Source organism: Nelusetta ayraudi, unplaced genomic scaffold, assembly GCF_046127955.1.
Source record: "Nelusetta ayraudi isolate G7.1 ecotype Tasmania unplaced genomic scaffold, CSIRO-AGI_Nayr_v1 ptg000017l, whole genome shotgun sequence".
Classification (NCBI taxonomy): Eukaryota; Metazoa; Chordata; class Actinopteri; order Tetraodontiformes; family Monacanthidae; genus Nelusetta; species Nelusetta ayraudi.
The window spans coordinates 9545879-9567005 of record NW_027466067.1 but is presented as its reverse complement, the minus strand read 5'-3'; the positions used below and the strand labels follow the sequence as shown (position 1 = coordinate 9567005).

At 44.1% G+C, this 21127-nt stretch overlaps 1 protein-coding gene and 1 long non-coding RNA gene across 2 annotated transcripts; one reads left to right on the top strand and one right to left on the bottom strand.

The window, feature by feature from the left end:
* Nucleotides 1–78: 78 nt before the first annotated feature.
* Nucleotides 79–19186, bottom strand: nckap1l (NCK associated protein 1 like). The gene is made up of 31 exons (XM_076025306.1): nt 18981–19186; nt 17690–17800; nt 17222–17314; nt 16682–16738; nt 16083–16225; nt 15626–15716; nt 15138–15275; nt 14588–14636; nt 13953–14109; nt 13645–13701; nt 13454–13550; nt 13223–13332; nt 12904–13036; nt 12705–12786; nt 12551–12609; nt 12322–12467; nt 12108–12240; nt 11375–11494; nt 10885–11024; nt 10310–10441; nt 9206–9424; nt 8819–8949; nt 6672–6769; nt 6093–6186; nt 3684–3766; nt 3259–3339; nt 2362–2455; nt 2159–2275; nt 1545–1654; nt 1145–1234; nt 79–420 (listed from the first exon to the last, which is right to left on the bottom strand). The coding sequence occupies exons 1-31, from the start codon at nt 19068–19070 to the stop codon at nt 304–306; spliced, it is 3372 nt and encodes a 1123-aa protein (XP_075881421.1). The 5' UTR covers nt 19071–19186; the 3' UTR covers nt 79–303.
* LOC142887570 (uncharacterized) lies at nt 8081–8812 on the top strand. The gene is made up of 3 exons (XR_012926554.1): nt 8081–8216; nt 8427–8572; nt 8658–8812. It is a non-coding gene; the product is annotated as an uncharacterized LOC142887570 (long non-coding RNA).
* Nucleotides 19187–21127: the final 1941 nt, after the last annotated feature.

Genomic DNA, 21127 nt, shown 5'->3' with positions numbered 1-21127 from the left:
TCTCAGAAAGGAAACACAAGAGGGTAAAAATAAGTGGGGATTTTTTTTTTCTTCTTTTTCAATGCAGGACACAAAAGATGTATTATAATATTTATTCATCGGAAAAATAAGTTTGAATACAATGGTGTGTTTGACTTGGAAAACATGGCTTAAAATCGTCCCATTATTGCATCTGTTAGTGCAACACTTCAGCAAAGCTACGGCGTGAACACCGCCACCGAGGTTAAACTGCTAAACACATGAAAACATAAAAAGGCTAATGTTTGTACAGATATATATTAATGAAAATAACTGTTGAAGTCTTTATCCCAGAGTGACAATGAAGGATTTGTACACGTCTCTGTAGGAGTTCCTCAGCAGGACGTACGGAAAGCAACTCTCCAGCATGTCTTGACTCAGGTAAGGAGATTGTTCCACAATCTGAAACAATCACACGTTTCGTAAATATTAGATTTCTGCAAGACTGACAAGGAAGCTGAATAGTTTTAGCTTTTAGCCATTTAATGCTAGGCGTTTAGCTTAGCATTTATCAGATACACACCGATTTTTCAAAGGATCTGGTGTAAGGACCTGTCTTTATTTGTTGTATTTTTATTTATTTTTATAGATTTGTGCAACACAATATGCAGATGTCTCACACTTTAGGCTGAATGGGAAATACTGTTTATGTTTCACTTTTTCAGATGATTACATTACTGTTATTGAGTGTCCGTCATATCACTCATTTAAAGTCAACGCAAAGACCTGGCTTGTTGACTCCCAACAATGTGAGCACTAGTAGTACTACGACTACTAGTGGATAGTGTTTTTTTCTTTTCTTTTCTTATTTTGTCTGTATCAGATAGTGACCGGATGAATGTCCTTTAAAACTGTTGTATTTATTTAATCTTTGTACTGTATCTGTCCGTCTTCATGATGTCTTCTTGTCTATCATGTATTTTATTGAAGAGTCTATTAACACCCGGCAAAGGGACAGCCGATGGAAATTAGCCTTCAGCTAACTTGGGTATATTTTCTTTCTCGTGGAAATGTTGATTAATGTACTTTTTTTAAAAAATAAAGAATTGGAATTTGAGTCTCCGGACCCACCAATGAATTAACTCTCGTTGAAAACACACAACTAATACTGCGTGGTTGACGTTACCATGTGAAGGAGCAGGTAGACGGACTCTCGGTTTTTGCACTCCAGTCTCTCAATGTTTTGGCCCAACTGTAGCAGTGTGGAGGAGGCCATCTGCGGGGCGAAACAACGTTAAAAGGACGCAGATCAAACAAGTGGAACTTTTTTTTTTCTTTTCAACACCGGTCAACTTGACCTCAAACGGAGCAAAATGTTGGCAGAGTCTTGAGAAACCTCTTTAACTCCGCTATTGTTGGAGTGTAGCGTGAGAAACTTTTATATCTCTTGCATTGCATGTGTCTAATATTGCTTCTTTCTCATGACCAGCTGCTTATTCAGCGCCTGTGTTTCAATTCCCCTTTGTTCACTCTGCATTACTGGTTTTATTTATTGCGGCAGGAGCGCTGATTGTTGCACGGCTTACCAGGAGGAACTCTTTCAGGTGGTGCTCGATGTTCTTGCCCTGAACAGTGAACATGGCAGCGGCCACTTGGTTGATGGCTGTTGCCAAGCAGTGGATGTTGTTGTTGTGGCCTGCGAAGACGGAGAAGTCGTCAGCGAAAGTGGCGAATGGAAAAGGCTACCGAGAGGATGTTTTCTGTGCTTTGGGAAAGGACTTTACAATCGGCACGTTTGACTTGAATTCAACCTCTGATTGTTAACAGAGACGGGCAAACGCCGGCCGCCGCTCCGATAGCAATCTCGGCAATTTGCTCTAAATGTTGCGATCCAGGCTCAAAGCCAAGCGGCAGGGGTCGCCGGGGCCGCAGGCCAAGACTAACCGTACGGGATGCGCGTCACACAAAGCTATCTCCAAACAAAAGTCTCTCATTACCCCGGCGTAATTTCCACCAGACCGCGCCAATCAAACGGGAAAGTCTGATACGCGAGATGTAAACAAGGCGGCTTGACTCCGGGGCAGAGCGTCCGTTACAATAGAAGCGGTCGTTAGCGCTTTGCGGAGTGGCTGCCGGGGGGACTAATTACTGTCAGGAGGTTTCGCAGCAGCTGGGAACGAATGGCCGAATGAACTTGCACCTCCGTTCTGCTGGCTGTAGAGTGAGTTGGGGTCCAGGGCCAAGGTGGGCAGGGACACGGCGATGTGCACCAGCAGCAGGCAGGACAGCTTGTACTCCTGATCCATCGACGTGTTGTCTGCAAGACCAGAGAGATAAGAGAGCGTGACGGCCAAGCTGTCCTCCGAAAGTGGCACCGATGGATTTTTTTTTTTTTTACGCTACCTGTCTGCATGCTGGTGATGGCGGCCACAAGGGTCGGATTGATGTCGCACTTGAAGCCGGCCGCGGACGCCAGCTGAAAAATGCCCAGGGTCGTCTGCGGGGGGAGGGGAGGGGGAGTCGCGGCACAATAAAACAACAGCGCATATTTTAGAGACTTTGGAGTCTGTTTCACAGAAACTTAAGCCGGTACAAATCAGCTGGAAATCCGAAACACTGCACTACCTCCCCCCTCCACCGGGGGAGCCTCCCTGCCGTGACACACAGGTTTGCGGTCTTGCACTGGCGTTTCTGCTTTCGTGCGAGATTGGGCCGCCCGCGCAAAAAATGTTTCCACTGATGTGGTCGAGGAGTGCGGAGCTGCAGCAGCAGTCGCGGCCTCTCTCACGGAGGCATGAGCGCGCTGCTGACGTCTTTGGGGTTATCCTGGTGGCGGCTTTGGCATGGCTGTCGTGCCTCACTCAGAGGCCAGACGTAAGTGAGTAAGGCGGGAGGCGGGGCTACTGAGTCACACAGATTGCTCCAGAGGGAGATAAGGAATTTGATTTGGTTGGTACTAGAGAGAATAAAGATTTGTTTTTTTTCTCTCTGACTCTCCCACTAAGACGTTTCTGCCCTGTGAAAATAAATTCTGCTGCGTCTCCCACCAGTCACTCCAAAACATCGGTGTAAAAAAACAGAAACAATTAGGTGAACTCTAACATCTTTTCCCCTGTCATTATCCTTTCAAAAGTTTTTAATTTGTGACTGTATACTACTACTTGTTAAAACAGTGACGCTGTTGTTTTTCTTTCTTTTCTTTTTTCTCAAATAAAGGCAAAAACTGACAGTTACATTTGTGTCAGTGTGTGAGATCCTAAAAGGAGGGTTTGCGGTTGAGGTGGCGAAGCTGCGGTTTACCTTGATGTCATCGTCAGGGTAGATGACGTTTCTCAGACATTCAATGGGCCCCATCATGTAGGGACAATGCTTTAGCAGGATCTAGAGAACAAGATCGCAAGACTTCATTCATGACTGTAACGCTCTCTGGATTGACTTAAATGAAAGCAACAGTGCATTAAATCATAATTAACTCATTCATTTATTAATTCATTAATTAATGCTCTGTGTATAAAATAGACTTGCCTGGAAGAATAAATATATTTCTTCAGTCCTGGTCCACTTACTGTTTCTTCTACTTTTGGTTTCATCTGATTTACACATCACTTAATACATAATTGCGTTGACTTATTCTGACTTAAACCACTAAAAACGCTGTGCTGTAAACAAACAGTTTTTCTAATGCATGTATGATAATAACGTATTGTAAATTTCCAGGAGATTACATCTTTAAGGCAATCCTTTGTCATCGAGTGGAAGGACAGTATCACCCCGATGATGGTCATCCTCTTCAGAAGGTTTTCACTGCCTGTGTGGAAGAGTTCAGAAGAAGAAAGGTTGACCTCAGCGCAGCGGTTTGATGGACCTGCGACTCACAGCTCATCAGACTGATCGTGGATTTTCCCTGTTTCTGCTTTTACATTACATTGTCATTATAGAAATCATCTCCAGGAAAGGTGATGATCTAATTGTGATTGACGTGTTCAAATGAGAAGGTAATTGTTATATACACTATTATATTGGTGACTTAACTGGTTGGAAGAAATATTTGTGCTTGAAATGTAATGCTTTAAAGTTGATTTTACTATTACTACTATTATTAAGTTCCTGACACGTTATAAGAACAAACGGTTATGCCTGAACTCAAAGTCCAATCAGCAACATACAATTTACATAATTACCTAAATTTTATGTTTTATTTCAAACACTCCACTAACAACTGAATAACTTATACATTCCTTGTACCTTGTGTTTTCTTTTAAAGTGCAATCATTTTCTTGGACTGCAATGATTCCCTTGCACCAGATGAACAGACGGACCAAGACCATTTTTTTTTTTTTGTCCACTGGTCTATGATGATGATATGATGTAAGGATGGTGAGTGACAGTGACTTATTTCTGGGGGTTTTTTGGCATATTTCTCACACACAAAGGTTTCAGATCATCAAACCAATTTTAATATAACACAGAGACAACCCAAGGAAATACAAAATGCAGTTTCTAAATGCCGATTGAATTTATTAAGGCACAAAAAAAATCCAAACCTATCTGCCCCTATGTGAAAAAGTAATTGCCCCCTGAACCTAATAACGGGTTGTGCCACCCTTGGCAGCAATAACTGAAATCAAGCGTTCACGATAATTGGTGATGAGACTTTCACATTGCTGTGGAGGAATTTTAGCCCACTCTTCTTTGCAGAATTGCTTCAACTCCGCCATATTGGAGGGTTTTCTAGCAACACCACAGCATCTCAATTGGATTTAAATCCGGACTTTGACTTGGCCACTCCAAAACCTTAATTTTTTTTTTTTTTTTAGCCATTCAGAGGTGGACTTGCTGGTGTGTTTCGGATCATTGTCCTGCTGCATGATCCAAGCGCGCTTGAGTTTGAGGGCACAAACTGATGGCCGGACGTTCTACTTCAGGATTTTCTAGTAGACAGCAGATTTCATTGTTCCATCAATCACAGTAAGTTGTCCTGGTCCTGAGGCAGCAAAGCAGCCCCAGACCATCACACTGCCACCACCATGCTCCACTGTTGGCATAATGTTCTTTTCATCAAACGCTGTGCCATTTTTACGCCAGATGTAACGGGTCGCACACCTTCCAAAAAGTTCAATTTTTGACTCATCAGTCCACAGAATGTTTTCTCAAAAGTCTTGAGGATCATCAAGATGTTTTTTGGCAAATGCGAGACGAGCCTTTGTGTTCTTTTTTGACAGCAGTGGTTTTCGCCTGGGAACTCTCCCATGGAGGCCTTTTTTTGCCAGTGTCTTTCTTATGGTAGAGTCGTGAACACTGACCTGAACTGAGGTCAGCAAGGCCTGCAGTTCTTTGGATGTTGCTCTTGGTTCTTTTGTGACCTCCTGGACGAGTCGTCGTCGCACTCTTGGAGTAATTTTAGTTAGTCGACCACTCCTGGGAATGTTTCCCACTGTTCCCAGTTTTCTCCATTTGTGGATAATGGCTCTGATACTGGTTCGCTGGAGCCCCAGAGCCTTGGAAATGGCTATGTAACCTTTCCCAGACTGATAGATTTCAGTCCCATTTTTTGTAATTTTTTTCTTGAATTTCTTTGGATCGTGGCATGATGAGTTTGTTTCTTGAGATCTTGTAGCCTGCTTCACTTTGTCTGACAGATTCTATTTAAGTGATTTCTTGATTCAACAAATGTGGTGGTAATCAGGTTTGGGTGTGGCCTGTGAAATTGAACTCAGCTTTCCCAAAGCTGTGGTTAGTCACAGCTACTTTGTGATGTAACAAAGGGGGGCAATTACTTTTTCACATAGAGCCAGATAGGTTTGTATTTTTTGCCCCCTTGGTAAATTAAATCATCATTTAAAAACTGCATTGTCTCTGTGTGATATTAAAATTGGTTTGATGAACTGAAACCTTTGTGTGTGATAAATATGCAAAGAACACAGAAATCAGGAAGGGGGCAAATACTTTTTCACAGCACCGTATGTTCTCTCCATCCACCCATTCTGATCTGTGCACATCAATGTTCTGTCACCCTCCCTCTGACTTCATTTACAGTGCATTAGCTGCTCTCCTCCTGCACTCTGTCTCTCTCTACACCTCCACCTCTTCATTCCATCCCCTCCGCGGCCGCATTCTCCCACTCCACTTCTCACCTGTCAGCTTCTTTTTGAGGTGGGCCATCTCCTCTGGATTATCGAAGCAGTTCTTCATCTGCACCAGGACGTCCATGTTTTCAGTCACGATTTTCTAACGGGAGAGAAGGGTGGACGGGAAGTGGACGATGTGAACCTGTCTCTCACTGAGTTGTTAAAGGGAGAGGTCACAGATGTGGCAGACAACTGTATTCATTTTAACGGCCCATTAGTCTTTTTTTTTTTTTTTTTTAAAGTCACAGACGTCAGAGTGAGAGGTCTTACAGAAGTGAGCAAATGTGAGGAAACTAGAAGCAGTGTCTGAAACTAAAGGAAAAACAGTTGGACTGGCAACATTCTGATGAAATTAGTTCTATTGTAATACAATCGTCAATTATGACATAAAAGCGTCAAATGACAGCAAGGCAGATGTCACCTAAAAGCAAAATGTGTTTTTTTTTTTTTTTTTTCAAACAGGCAATAATCCTTTTTGCATGTTTTGGGTAATTTCACGGCTGGGAAAACACAACCTTCAAGGGTGGCACAGTCTCCTGTCCTCACCTCAGTGACAGCCATGTAAATCCGTTCACCACATCCTACCTTCAGCTCAGTGATTTGAGAGGTGATGTGCCATATCAGGTTCTCGCCCAGAAAACTCAGGCCGTACGGGCCGATGAGCTCCGCCAGCGCCTTCAGCTCTGTCCACAGGGCGATATGAATAATTAAAGGGTGCTGATTGAAGGGAGATAAAGGACTGGCAGAGGTTAAATGATGCTGTCAAGTTAGGGAAAAAGAAAGTCATTTGTGTGGAGAAAAAAAAATAAATGCACGAATGTGGCCCGGCTTTGGTCGGCGCGGTTCTTTCCAGCTTGGCGCTTCGTCTTGGGCCCTGGCAGCGGATCCAAGACAGCACGCAGATCGAATTTGCTCCGAGTGCAGCTAAACTGAGCAAAGTGCTGAAGCTGTCAGCGCTTCCACTCAGCTCAATGAGTATGGACGGATGAGGACGTGTGCGGTTAAAAATAGAGTTGCGTAACGGGGTGAGCAAGTGAGTCACCGCCTCTACGGAGGAGCAATGGATGGACAGCGCAAAGTCGTGTGAGGGCTTTTTGTTTTGTTTCCTCGTGCGCTGATCGCCGGGGTTAAGTGTCTGCGCGCAGCACAGTTCAGAGTGTGGGTTCGTGCCAGAATCCTTGTGGCTTGAGGGGATATAACCTGTGTGAGCGGTGGTGAGCGATACTGTAAAAGTTGGTATCAGTCCAAAACCAAGTAAACACAAGGTCAGTAACGACATTGCTATCAATAAAGATACTTTTTCACTCATCGAGGTGGACGCTCCATCCAATTCTGTTGGAGGTTTTGTGATTTTTCCTTAACAAATTATCAATTAGTTAAAATCTAGGACAGAATTTGTCCTGGTAGTTTGCTGAATCGTCACTATCATTTTATGAGATGAGGTGAAAAACTATTTTATTTCAATTTATGGGTGTGGTACAATAAATATGGCTCTGTGCTGTGAGAAACAATACTTGTCAGCCAGATTGAATGTCTAAACTACACCAGTGCGTTCAGGAGAGTGGCTGAAACTAAAGCATAGATCTCATTACGCTGGCACTGATCGATACTAATATTGGGATTGAAATTAACAATATATGATTCAATACATCCAGCACAAATGTGCTCTCAGACAGGAGGGCCTGTGACGCAGGATTAGAACACAGCAGCCAATGGAGGAGATGAGCAGTACCAGAATCAGCAATCAGAATGAGCAGCTTGACAGGCGATGGAGGAAAAAAAAAAACCCTCAGTGATCACATTTCCTTCTTAGAGAAAATGACTCTCCCAGTGTGCGCTGTCACCAGAGGGGTGTGAGATCTGAGAAAAGACAAGATGCCTCTCGGGCTCCTCAGGACGGAGATCACTGGAGGATTGCAGTACGGGCCAACTTTATGAGCCCCTAGGTGGAGGGCCGAGTGTCTGCTGGACATGAAAGCGGGGAAAACATTTCCCCAGAAATAATTCCTCAGTGCTCTTGTTATGCAAACACTGTTAGAGCAAAATAACATGTCAGAAAGTTCCCACTCCAGTTCTCAATACCTTGCAGAAGCTTAAAATCTACGGAGACGAAACGCAAATAGGATCACAGTGACCATTAAGGATGAGTAAAGGTTGCCGTGGATGTAGCATGCAACACTAATTGACACAATCAACGTGTGTCAATTGTCATATACACATGAACTCAACTGTCCATTTGTACACAGGATTTATTTTACATGCAAATATGCCAAAAAAGGCGGTGCAAAGCAAAGAAAGCCTGTCACATATAGCAACGGTAAAAAGCGCCAATCAGATTAGGTGACTGCAGCTTGGTACTTCTCATTGCCTTCTTCTTGATTTTATCACTGATATATTATTCATCACTCATCAATCCCCAGAGTTCTCAACTCTGTTTCCCCAACAGACACTGATTGGTTGGGCGATATTGTGACAGCTCAAAATTGGTCGTAAGTTTTTAACATACAAAAAATATTGAGAAATGCAAGAATGCTTATATATATATCTCTGTTTACGAAGCCATGTGAAAAGGACAGACTTTGGAGGTTTCTCCTTTCTCACTTTTTGTCAGCCTTCACTTTTTCCTAGATAAAAAGCAAACACTGAAGCAATCCACTCAAATTTTTTTGCCCCCCCTCAGAAAAGACATTGAAGTCACGGAAGACGGGTGTAGTAAAGCTTTGGGGGCTGACCTGATACGTCTGAGAACTCCTCCGCTCTGAAAGTTGGCTCGCTGTCCGTGTTCTGGCTGACAAAGCAGTGCATTGTAGGACAGTGAATGATGAGGGAGTTGCTGGCCTGACGCAAGAGACTCTCCAGGAACCTGGGAGGCAAAAAACAACAACAAGCAGAGCAGGCAAATAGGACAAATTATCTATAAGTTACAGCGGGGGAAGACACAGGGGGGAAATACAGGAAATGAGTCAAAAACCACAAGAGGGAACATTTGTTGAGACTCATGGCTCTGCTCCCTTTTATCATTCTGCAACGGTTCTATAAAGGCAATAGCTGTGGCCTTGAACTCATACATGCGTGCGCTGTACTGTGGTTGCACGTATGTTCACATCACACACACACACCAGTTGGAGTAAAGGGTGGTGATGGTCGGCGATCCCCGCGAGTCCTGCGGCATCGTCTGCTGCAGCAGGACGCTCTTCACCAGCCGGGTGACGTCCACGTTGATGTAGCTGGAGAGGCTCTGCAGGCTGGCCGTGTAGCTTCTCAGGGAGACCAGCAGCTCCGACGGACGCGCGATCTCCTGGGTGGTCTGGTTGTAATTTGCCATTCGCACGATGATCCTGGGGAAACATGTCACCGCCGTCAGTTTTCACCGGGGCCCCGAGTCGAGCCGGAGCCGACAGATTGGCCGCCTTTTAACGGCCCAAACGAGCCGTGGCGTCCCGGTGCTCACTTCACCATGTTCAAGCTGTTTGTTTGTTTGTTTGTTTTGAAGGCTGTTTATCGTAATGGAGCAGCAGCAGAGTGAGGGCACTCTGCTGCGACTCCGAGGTGGCTAATCTCAGGGTGACAGAGGAGATAGTCATCAGCGTAAAGCGTGAGGCTGAGCAGAGCCAACACACAGAAACACCAGGTTGCCCTGGTACCAGTCGCCTAATCTAAATAACGGTAAGGAGTGAAATGACGCAGAGCCGGGGAGTGACAGAATGGACGTCTCCTCAGGTTCGCAAGTGAGTGCGACGCAGCCCGACGCAGATGGCAGAAGGCAGTCCATTTAGCCGGCTGAAGAGTCGTCTCACTGGAAAGGTTAAGATGCTCTTGAGTTCTTCTCCGAGTGCGTGTTACGTGACATTGTTTACTGCGCCTGTTGAGCGCGCAGGTCAGCCCGGAGCCAAGTATGCTTGCAAAGGATGGTGCAAATAATCAGTCAGACGCCCAGTGACTTAGGAACGGACAGAATTTTTTGAAGCCCAAGGTCAAACGCGATGTGAGTGAGGAGGGGGGAAAAACAGCTCCGTAATAATTGATAAGCAATCTCACACCCAAACAATATCTCTCTGGCGGCGAACCATCGTCTCTAATAACGAGCGCAAACATCCAGGGCGCTTGTTAGAAAGCGGTGGACTCGGAGCCCAGGGACGGTCCGCACGCCGCCAGGATTAGTTCCTGTAATTCAGCGAGGCAAATTGAATTAGCAGGCCCAGGGCCGAAACGCTGCAACGTACTCGGAGAGGCGACTCTCCAGGTGGGACAGCAGGAACTCCGCCGGGACGACGATGTGGTCGAAGACGGTGAGGTCACCGCAGAGGCTGTAGCAGGAGCAGAGCTCGGTCAGCGTCAGGTGCACCTTGTCCAGGCTGCGACACAGAGGAGGGAGAGAGAGAAGGACACGGACAGACAGAGAGGAGGACTTTAGGAGTCTTTAGGAAACATGAGACAAATGTTTTGACAGTGACTTCAGTGCGATTTGGCGTTTTTTTGGGGGGTTTGCAGACAAGTAATTTCATAAAGTTTGTAGAGTGTGTCATTTTTTTCTCCATTTTTATGGTTAAATTGTGGACTTGTCAGCTTTGACAGGTTTTTAAAGCGCTCTTAACAAATTTAATAACTTTGCAGAGGGCGAAGAAAACGATTTTAAACATGTTTTTAAGAATTACAATTTTTCAACCTCAGGAATTCTCTCATCTGCGCACTTCGCAAGCTCTCCAATATTCAACGAAAATCATCTTTAACCAGCAGAATCAGTTGGAATGACTGAATAGACAAATCGATCACGGTCGAGGCAAAGAGAAAAGCTGACTTGGTGGCCAGAGTCCGGTCCTTCCTCAGGCTCTCGGCACCTGGCTTCTCTTTCGGGACCTCCCCTTTCTTTGGCATTTGCTTCTTCTGCTTCCTGTAGTGAGCGGCGCTGATGGTCTCGGCACAGTGCTTTGGCTGCAGCTGAGGGGTCATTAAGGGGGAAGAGTTGGGTGCGCAGATAAGAGAGAGAAAGGGGGAAGATACGATGGAGTCGGATGAAAAGACAAGATAAACACACACAGACGCAGATAATGGGAATTTTGGATTCATAATGGACACGGCAAGCAAATCATTTTTTTTTCCCCCACTGTTCTGCAACAAGCCTGCAGTCATTATCTTACATCGGCTTTACAATTTTACATCAGTTTTTCCTTTTTTGTTTTATTTTCATCTGTCTTCTGCATCTGTCTTCTCCAAATGGACGTGCAGTTAGGCAGAATCAGCCTCTGCAGGGTAATTATCTCTCGGTTGGACACGAAACGAGACGTCACCTTCTCGTTGAGGTTGCACTGCTCGGCACACAGCTCCAGTACGATGCTGCTGGTCATCTTGGCAATCTGCTCCAGGAAGGTCACACATAGATGCAGACTCCTCTTCTGCAGCACCTCCGTCTGCACAAACCGGCCCACAGTAAGCCGGTGCACATGCAAGGAGGGTTTACAGCGTCAGCGTTGGAAAATACTGCTATACTGCCATGCACTGTGTAAACACGCATGTCCTATACAAGACAATACAATCATGCATAATCGTAAAGCCATTAAAGATCTATGGCGGTCATGCATTAGACGTATATTCACGATACATTCATAACGTGGGTATAAAGCTCTGCAGTGTGTCACAGATGAATCTGAAGTGTTGGGTTGTGCATCATGTCATAACCACAAGCCATAAAAACAATACGACCTGCTGTCAAACATGATACATGACCATCAATGCGAAAATTAACTGGGCTTGTCATAGTCATAAAACATCATGAATTATCAGCTTATAACACGTTTATTAACATTTTGAACACGCTTATGCTTTATACCACAGATCGAAACTTGATTGACAGTGTTACCAGCCTGTTGTGTAATGCATATATTTTGCCATCATCATGATTTATAAAATCAATAATTACATGAGAATTTTCATTTCTTTTTATTGGGGTCTTAAATATCATATATCGTGTTTTCGCCTCTTTTGATGAATTTAGAGCAGGTCAGGAAATGACCAAACACTGACCTCTTCTGGACACAAAGGGTGCCCACACTGGCTGAAGTGGGAGCAGACGGACGGGAAGGCCAAGAGGTATCGCTTCATGTACATCTCCTCGCAGCTCTGGGTGAACATCTTCTCAAAGGTGCGCGGAAAGAAGCTGCAAAGCCAGTCAGCCACAAGTTCAGCTGAAGACAGAAGGTGGAGGCGGAGCGAAGGCGAGGCAAGAGAGGAGACCCACCAGAAGATGGACACTTCCGCCGTCTCGTGCAAGAGTTCGTCCACGCTGTCCACCATCCTGGTGTGGAACTGAATCAAGTTCATCACCTTGGCCAAGTCAGTGTATTCCCTCAGCGGGAGCGGCGCCTTGTTGACGCTTGTGTAGGCCTGACATGGAAGGCAACCAAAAAGTTTATCATAACAGATACAAATTAGCAGACATTCGGTCAAATGAAAAACTGGAGGTCTACCTGCAGTCTTAACCAGTCCAGTCTCAGCCCTCTGAAGTCAAACTCCTCTTTTTCATCCACTTCAAGATCAGAAAATTGATTTTATGCTCTCACTTTCCACATTGACATGCTGTTATTGTACCAGGTGAATGACCCCGTGCAGTGTTGTGTTTACCTTGTTTGATCGACAGCGCAGAGAGGGTGGAGACAAACGAGCTCATCAGCACTGACTCCTCTTCCGGACAGACATACATGTTCTGCAGAAGTGAAAGGAGAAGGTTTCTAAACTTAGCGCTGCCAGTGAAGGCCCAGCCCTCTGCTCATCACATGCATGCGCAAACCCAAACGTGCGCTTCTTGCCGTGCACGGCTTACCTGGATGGTGTCATTGAGGACCAAGGCATCAAACTGTGCCAGGTACTGCACGTGGTAGCGCTGGACGATGTGGTGGTACTTTCTCATCAGGCTTCTCAGCTTCTCCACGTAGAAGAGCAGCTCTGCCATTTGGCTGTTGGAAAAAGGGAAGAAGGGAAAACAAAAATAGCCAGACTTCCTGTTAGAAATCTACTGAGATGATGGCTGAGGCGAACTGCACACGCTGCATTCCAGAACAGGCAGGCGTATTGACAGCTCCAAAAGTTTTTACACTGTAATAAGCCATTTTTATTTATTTATTTATTTTTTTACAACTTACCTGTCAATGTAATCATCAATCACCTTCAGCTTTGGTATATTCTCAGTGTGCCTGACAAGCCACATGACCTCATCCCGGGAAAATGACAGAGCCATGAAGACAAAGAGAGCCTTGAACAAACGAGAAACATAGGAAATTACTCTCAGTCTGACTCTTCTTGGAGTGATACATTTCAAAATGATAAAAAAAAAAAATAAAAAAAAGTCTATTACTACTTTATTTAGCCTCTACCTTTGGTCCCAGAAGTCCCGGTTCATCCTCCATTAACTTAACCAGTTCAGCCAGCGCTCCTCGTAAGAACTGTCTCCTCTCTCTGTGCATGGCCCCGCTGGGGAAGACAAGAACTATCAACCTGGGCACTTTGGCGCTCACGGGTCTCTCCACAGCACAGCGGTGTTTCATTTTTGGAGTTGAAACCTCACCAGTTGGCCAAAGCGTGATCGCGGCACTCCTTGACGTCTGCCACGCGCTTGCTGTATCTGGTAATTGAACAACATTACAGGGCAGCTGATAGAGGCTGTTGAAACTGGAGAACTAGTCGAGGGTGATGTGGGTATGGTGTGAATTTTTAGACCTCGGCCTCAAAACAATTAACCTGCCTTGTGATCAAAGGTATCGGTGCCCTTTGATTTCCAAAACTGTCTGTGATTGTATGTTTTTCGAGGGCACGTGTATCTGCAGCGGCTGTTTCCTAATGCTGCAGCGGCTGTGCTCAGAGCGCCTTTCGTACCCTTTAATGTTGTCGAAAAGGTCCTCGGTGACCTTGTGTATGTTGAGGAGCTCGTCTCTGGTGAGCGTGAGGTAGAAGCCGCTCCGCAGCGCCATCTTCCACAGTTCCTGGGAAGCCTGGTTTGTGTTCAGACTGCTGTGGCACAAGAGGAAGCCAACTAGAAAATAAAAAAGCAGGCAGCGAAGTGCGTGTTATGAGAGAGGCAGGAAGATTCACTTTGAACAATGTATTTGGGTATTAATGATGTACAGTGGTGAAAAAAGGGTTCTTGGACACCCCATGCAGTTGTGACATAGTGCATTGAGAATCATTCTGCAATTTCCTTTAGCAGAATTAGAGTGTTGAAAAGCTTTTTTCCACTACTGCATGTATAGAATATGTTTCTGTCTGCCTGTGTGTGTGCCAAGATGAAATTGACTAGCATTGAAAATGTCAATATGCCAATATTCTAAGTGTGATGTTGTAATTGTATGAGCTACAACATTTAGAACTAATTCAAAGAAAACTAATTGGACCCCCTTCAACAATAATGGTTGACCAACCCGGCCTAATCCGTCATGCGCATGTGATATCCTCATGTTATGAATCATGTATGTACAAAGCAAAGGATATAGAATTGTGTTCTGGGTCCTTACTAATTATCCACCGCTCCATCACCTCCATAGACAGATATTCACACGCCATCTGTTATGAACAACACAGTTATATGGATTCAGTACAGCCTTAAATGTCGACCCACTGGTCGATGAGCAACAAAAAGTCAAGGAAGTAAAAAAGTGTTTCAATAAAATATAGTATTCTTCATGGATTTAAAATAAGTGGACGTGAGTGCCTGCCCTGTTTATTGTGTTGTATATTTATCACAAGTATCTGCCTTCAGGTCCTTCACTGGGTAAAGTTGCTGTTCCTTTTATGAGGCGCTTTGAGCGGCTGTACCATAACAGTACATCAAAAGAGCCCCCGTGGTCACAAGTGATGGGGACAGAGACCATTAAATAGGACGGGATGGGACATAAAGGGAGATGAGTTAAAGTAAAAGTTTGAGCAGAAGTACAGAGGTTAATAAACATGGAAGTTCCATCGTCTGGCTGCGACAGCTTGTCTCAACTGTGCGAATGGCACCGGTGAAATATAAAACTTATTTTGGACACAAATGTGTGTCCAGTGCCCTCGGCGGCGACTCACCGTGTCGCAACAGGCGGGATCCAGCATGGCCGTCGGAGCGCTGAGCAGGCTGAGGAGCTGAGCGCTGCGCCACTGCTCTGCTGGCAGGTTCCTGCGTGGGTAGACCATCTTCAGGGAGAGCAACGCTGAGGTCACAGTCTGGAGGGAGGAATCCAAGGAGGACGACAAGCCAGAAGAGTCAGTGGGATGAAATGGCCAATGTGATGCACAATGCAGCGCTGCATTTTAGCAGGATGGACTGTTGAGGTTTAAAGTGTAACATCATCAGCATAGTTCGCAATTCATTCACAAACCTTTGATTCTGTTTACTTGACTTATTTGTTGCAGTTTAGTTTATTTATGTTTTATTTTCGGCTTATTGACACTGTCTTTTCCACTGTTGTACTATACTGTATGTAATAATGGCATCTGATACTTTCACAAAGTTAAAGAATAATAACCTTTTGTCAGATCTGTTAAGTGTTTGAGAAGATAAGCGCCGACTTCACCTTAGTGTGAGGTCGAAACTCTTCTGTGAGCTTCTTCCATGGTTGGTCGTATTCCAGCAACATCTGGCCCAGACGTGGGTAGGACGGGTCGCTGCATTTGGAGTTATCACAGTATGTAGACAATCAATGGCAACAGTTGCATTTCGCTAGCGGTAAATGGCCCACAACATTGTACAGCTTTGTCTACGGGCACAGCTGTGAAAAAAGAAGAGCTGGAGTGTAAGTCTGTGGAAAATTTAAATAAGAATCCTTGTTGAGCAGATGCATAGATACAAGGCAAGGTGGGTAGGCTACCAGGGAGGATTAGCAGTGTAGTGTGGGTGTTAAAATATGACTACAATAATTACACTGACTATATGGTTTCAAAAAACAAATACTGCCCTGATGACTGTGAAAAACCCGCCATCGTACTAATACTAGTGCAACAGCGCAACTAAGATCCTATACATTTTCTCACCTTGAGCCGTTGGTCATCTCATGGGCGCAGTTGTACATGCCCACCAGCGCCTTCTTGTCATCGATGCGGGAGAGCATCAGGATCACAGACGTGTAGGTCACGATCAAGTCCAAGTAGTTCTTGGTGAAGTCAAAGTTGACGAGCTGAAATCAGGAATTCAAGAATCATCTTCTGACGAGTTTCCCCATCATCTTTTTAACCATTTCACCAGGCCACAATGTCACGGAGATCACTCTCAATCTTTGGAATATTTCTTGCCACAGTTTTATGGGGTATTTGTCCATAAAAAAGTACTGTGAAAATTGTACTTTTAAAGTGTTTTCTTATCTTATCTTATTTATTTTTACTAAATTATAAATAAGCCAACTATGCTTTAGAGTGATGTCTTAATTAACTTGTAACAACTGTGCAATGATCCCAGTGATTGTACATGCATTGCAAGGAGAAAAGAGAACAAGAAGGCATGCTGGTCAGTGCAAAATAGTGTATGTGGGACATGTTGAGCGCAAGGGAAATGAGACTTTCTTGATTTAATGATTATAATATAATAATAACAATGTAATTATGCTGCAAATGTGGTCACAACAGTGTGAACTCACAATGTCAAAGAAGCATTGACAGGCATCGATGGTGTTGAGCAGCTCGTAAACATGGTCCTGAATGGAGAAAAGGAAGGGATTAGACAACAAGCTCAGCATGCATTTATTCTAACAACACGCCAAAAAAAAAAAAAAATTAAGAGACATGATCAGATTATTGAAAACTACATCACAGAGCAAATCAAAATCTCACAGCTATAAGGTGATGCAGCGTGACCTCCCTCACAGGACTGTAGCTAACCTGTACTGCCAATCCTTGATCTTTGGAATTAATCGATTATGATGATTTTATCCCCGCACCAAAATAAACCACTCTATATGTAAATGTCTTCTTCTAAATCAAAATACTGGGAACAGCAGGTGAGCAAATTTCAGTCCGGACAGCGGAAGAGCAATGCATTTCCATTCTTCACTGTTATGATTTGATGAGTTGGATGCGTGGCACGGATGCGATTTCCGCTGTTGCTTTTGTGCGTTAATCACATGACGCCATGTGAACCTCCGGAGAGAGATACGGATGAGGAGAAAAAAAAAAATCACCCGGAACTCTATGACGTCCAGGAAGGAGTCGTAGTAGCTTGCTGTGGCTGTCAGCACCTCGGTTTTCTGTCGCTGGATGCTGATCAGATTGTGCTGCAAGACAGAAGGAAGAAAGGAGTTGGGGTGTTAGGACCACACTCTGGCATTGAAGTTGGTCTGTTTTTGGCCTGATCAAAAATTACTGTAGGTACAACAAAGCATTTATTTTTCAGCAGGGTGCTATAAATGATTAAGGCTGTATATTATTTATAATTATCCATATTGTCATGAATTGAGTTTTTGGATAATCAATCATGCTGGATAAAACATTTTTGTAAGATTTAATCATTCACACTCGCATTCAGAGTCAACAGAAATCTAATGGTTTTCATTAGACACCTTCAATGAGCAGAGCATAAAAGAAGAATAAATAGTAAATACAACATCTTATTGTTTTGTCATGCATTTCAAGCTGGCTTCCTCACTTACAATGTTCCCCCTGAAATCAATGTTGGGGAATTTCTTATTGATGTACTTGATGGCCGGCTCCATGCCCTTATCGGTGAGGAAGGAGAGCCGCTTCTTTGGGTCTGCGCAGGTCTGTGGTGAAATGAAAGCAGAAAGGGTGGGGTTGCACATTGTGTTCTTCATCCTGCCGACACCATCATTTCACCATCTTGTGAACATTTCTGTCAACATTGTACAAATGTTGTGTTTTTCCATCCAGGTGAAGAACTTCGATCTTCAGAGTAGCTGAGCAGATTGTGGAGAACGAACATCTCTTTCCATACCTCCCTCATGGGCCGGATATTTAACATGAAACTGCCCTGGCGTAGCTGTGCTGTCAGCAGAGAGATGAGCAGCAGCACGTCCCAAGCGTCAAAGCTGCCTTTGGAAAGTTCTCTCTTTTTTAAGCTTGCATACTCAGCAAGTTCCCACTCTCTGATTCCTTTCTAACAGCCTTGAGGGAAAAAAGTAACGTGATTATGAGGTGGCGAACAGCAGTCTTTTTGGTATCACGACAAATTTAATTCATTTTCGCCTTTTAGTTGTTGTTTTTTTTGACAAAGCATTTATTTTCTTGTTGTTGTTGTGCTGCTGCTGCTGCTGTTGCTGCTGTGTGTGTGTGTGTGCGTGTGTTTCACTGCAGCTCAGAATAACTGAAATTCAAGATGACTGACAACTCAGACTCACTTCCTGTTCGCACTTCCTGTTGGGGACCAAAAGTTCGGCTGCCGCTTGAGAGACAATGCTGCGGATTATGCACCTCACAAAAACTCTGAATAAAACTGATCATCACGTCATTGTTACTTTAGCTTTCACTTTTGTTCACCTACAGTACACCTATCTGACTTAGAGTAAGTGTTGAATCTCTTTAGTGGACTGAATATAGGGGTCAAACGTGGCTTGAACGCAGACATTCTATTGTTTATTAATTTCAACCAATATCTTATTACATGATTGGTTTTACACAATTCCCCCCCTTTAAATACAAAAATTGCAGCGATAATAACAGTTTTACAATCAAACCCTATTTGTCTTAAGGCTGAAGGTCGTTTGCTTTAAATTGCCAATTTATACCCACTTTGGCATGGAAATGTGTTTTAGAACAAACCTAAGAGAAAAAATGTCGGCATTTCTGACGTGTAAAATCTTAGATGCATCATTTCAAACTGACATTGTTGGCTAATGTTAAAGTATCGTGACAAAAGAACAAAGTTCCCTTTTTCCTGGTTTCTCTTTTCTGTGGTGAGCTTTGACTCTTCCTGCTCGCCCTCACCTTCTTGATGTAGTTCATGCGTATTAGCACCCCGGTCCCTCTCTCATTGAGAATGACGAGCTTCTCGGCCAGTTTCTGTTGATAGTCCATGGTTCCGGGGCACACTTGCGCCTCTCCCTCCAGCCGAGCCTTGGCCTCCTGCTCAGGAGACGCAATGAAACACAGAGAGACAAGTGCACCCCGGAGCCTCACCCACACAGAGTCACATGGAGCTGAGTGGTGGAGGTGGAGCTTTGCCGAGTCGACCTCACAGAATGAAACCGAGAAAATGGTGAATTGGTTAAATGGTGAAATATCAAATATCTTAAAAAACATATATCATTGCCGGACAAACTGCAAATATTTCTGAAGAAAATCTCAAAATGATTTCAGAGTTTTAAGTTTAATTATCAGTCCGTTTTAGAATTGTTTTTTTGAAAAGGAAGCAGTTTGCTAATAATTGTGTTATGTAACTGTATGGCAGTAAATGTCTCTAACCAAGTGATATTTTTCCCAGTTATTTTGATTTCCCCCCCACCTTCCTTTTTTTTTTTTTGAAGAGGGACGAGAACAGCGACTAGCACCATCCAATGAAGCAGAATGCAACAAAAACTCACGATTCTTAAATTCCAAACATGGTACCGGAGTTCACCACTAGATGGCCCTTTTCACCTACTGAAACCGGTATTCTGCTAGTGACGGACACAAACACCCAATGACAGACGTCATTCGTTTTTACGCAGTCTCTTCTTCACTTTAGCACATTTCAGGCAGACAATGTGATAACTCCTACAACATCTGGTCCATCTACTGAAGTGGGATGCTGTCATTTGAAATATGCACCTTCAGAAAACTGTCATAGCCAGGTAGTTAGATCACCGACTCATAACTCTGCCGTGAGATTTAACATCAACACTGAAACCAAGGACACGGCACTTAAGCTAGAAACACTTCAACAATTTATTTGGCAACCGGGTGTTGTTTTTCTTTTTCTTTTTTTTCTTCCTTGAAAGACCTCAGTAACCCCCTTTTTAGGAAGTAACTGGTGCAGTGAAGTGCGAACTCAGGTTGCAGTGCAGTGCTGTGGAGCACTGTAGACAATCTTGCTAACAGGACTCTCTGATGTCAACATCAGCGTGGGCAACTCTGAGTGAATGAGTGATTCAAAGTGGACTCGAAGAAATAATCTGTTTATTATTCCCCGTTGGCAGAGGCTCAGAGAGCAGTAGACATGTTAACAAGGCTGTCTGGGAAAACACACAGGAGGAGGAGGAGGAGGAGGAGGAAGTGAGGAGGAGGAGGAGGCGTGGCCTGATGGTCGAGGGGTGCAAACTTTACAAAGCTATTACTCTCTACGAGCGCAGTAAAACGTTAGGACTCCGAACAAGTTCGTTATGGAATAGAGAGAGAGAGAGAGGGACAGACGCGCGCGCGCACACTCACACACACACACACACACACACACACACACTGGCAAAAGGACGTTGCATCTTCTGCTTTGTGACGTCTTCCAAAATTAGAATCTGGATTGAGGTCTGGTCACTAATGTGACTGTCAGCAGTTTTGCAGCAGAATTGTGGGATTCATATCACATTGATATTCAACTGTCGTGCCTCAGCTCCCTCATACAGTAGCAGAGCTTCATCTGTGTCATTCAAGACAGTTGCTAGCATTTAAAGAGAAACAAGTAAAGTAGGTCATTAAAGTGATTTAAAAAAAAAAAAAAAAAAAACCCTGGAACAGAACTGAAGACAACAGATTATCTGTGGCACTCTGTGAACTGTGCTGCAGGAGGAGGCATTTGAGGAAGTGCTCAAAGCTCCGGCTGCAGCCCAGATGTCAGCAGAGAGATGGCAAAAAAAAAAAGCACATGAGCTACCACATATAGTAGAAGCTGCAAGTGTGCAATCCGAAAATATCAAAGACTGCACAAGCCAGCGACCGGTTGCAACCTTCTTACGCTACTTAAAGCATATTGCTTTTGAATTGACAGTAATAAAATGACGTGTATTCACATATAGTCTTTCCAATTTGATTGCATTTGAAACATTAAACAACTCGTGCTCATATATCTTGTGCATATGAGTAAGTACCTGTTAACACACAAGATCTTTAGCATTGGCAGACCTTCCTAGCATGCAAGTATGTAATTCTTTGTATTACAAATA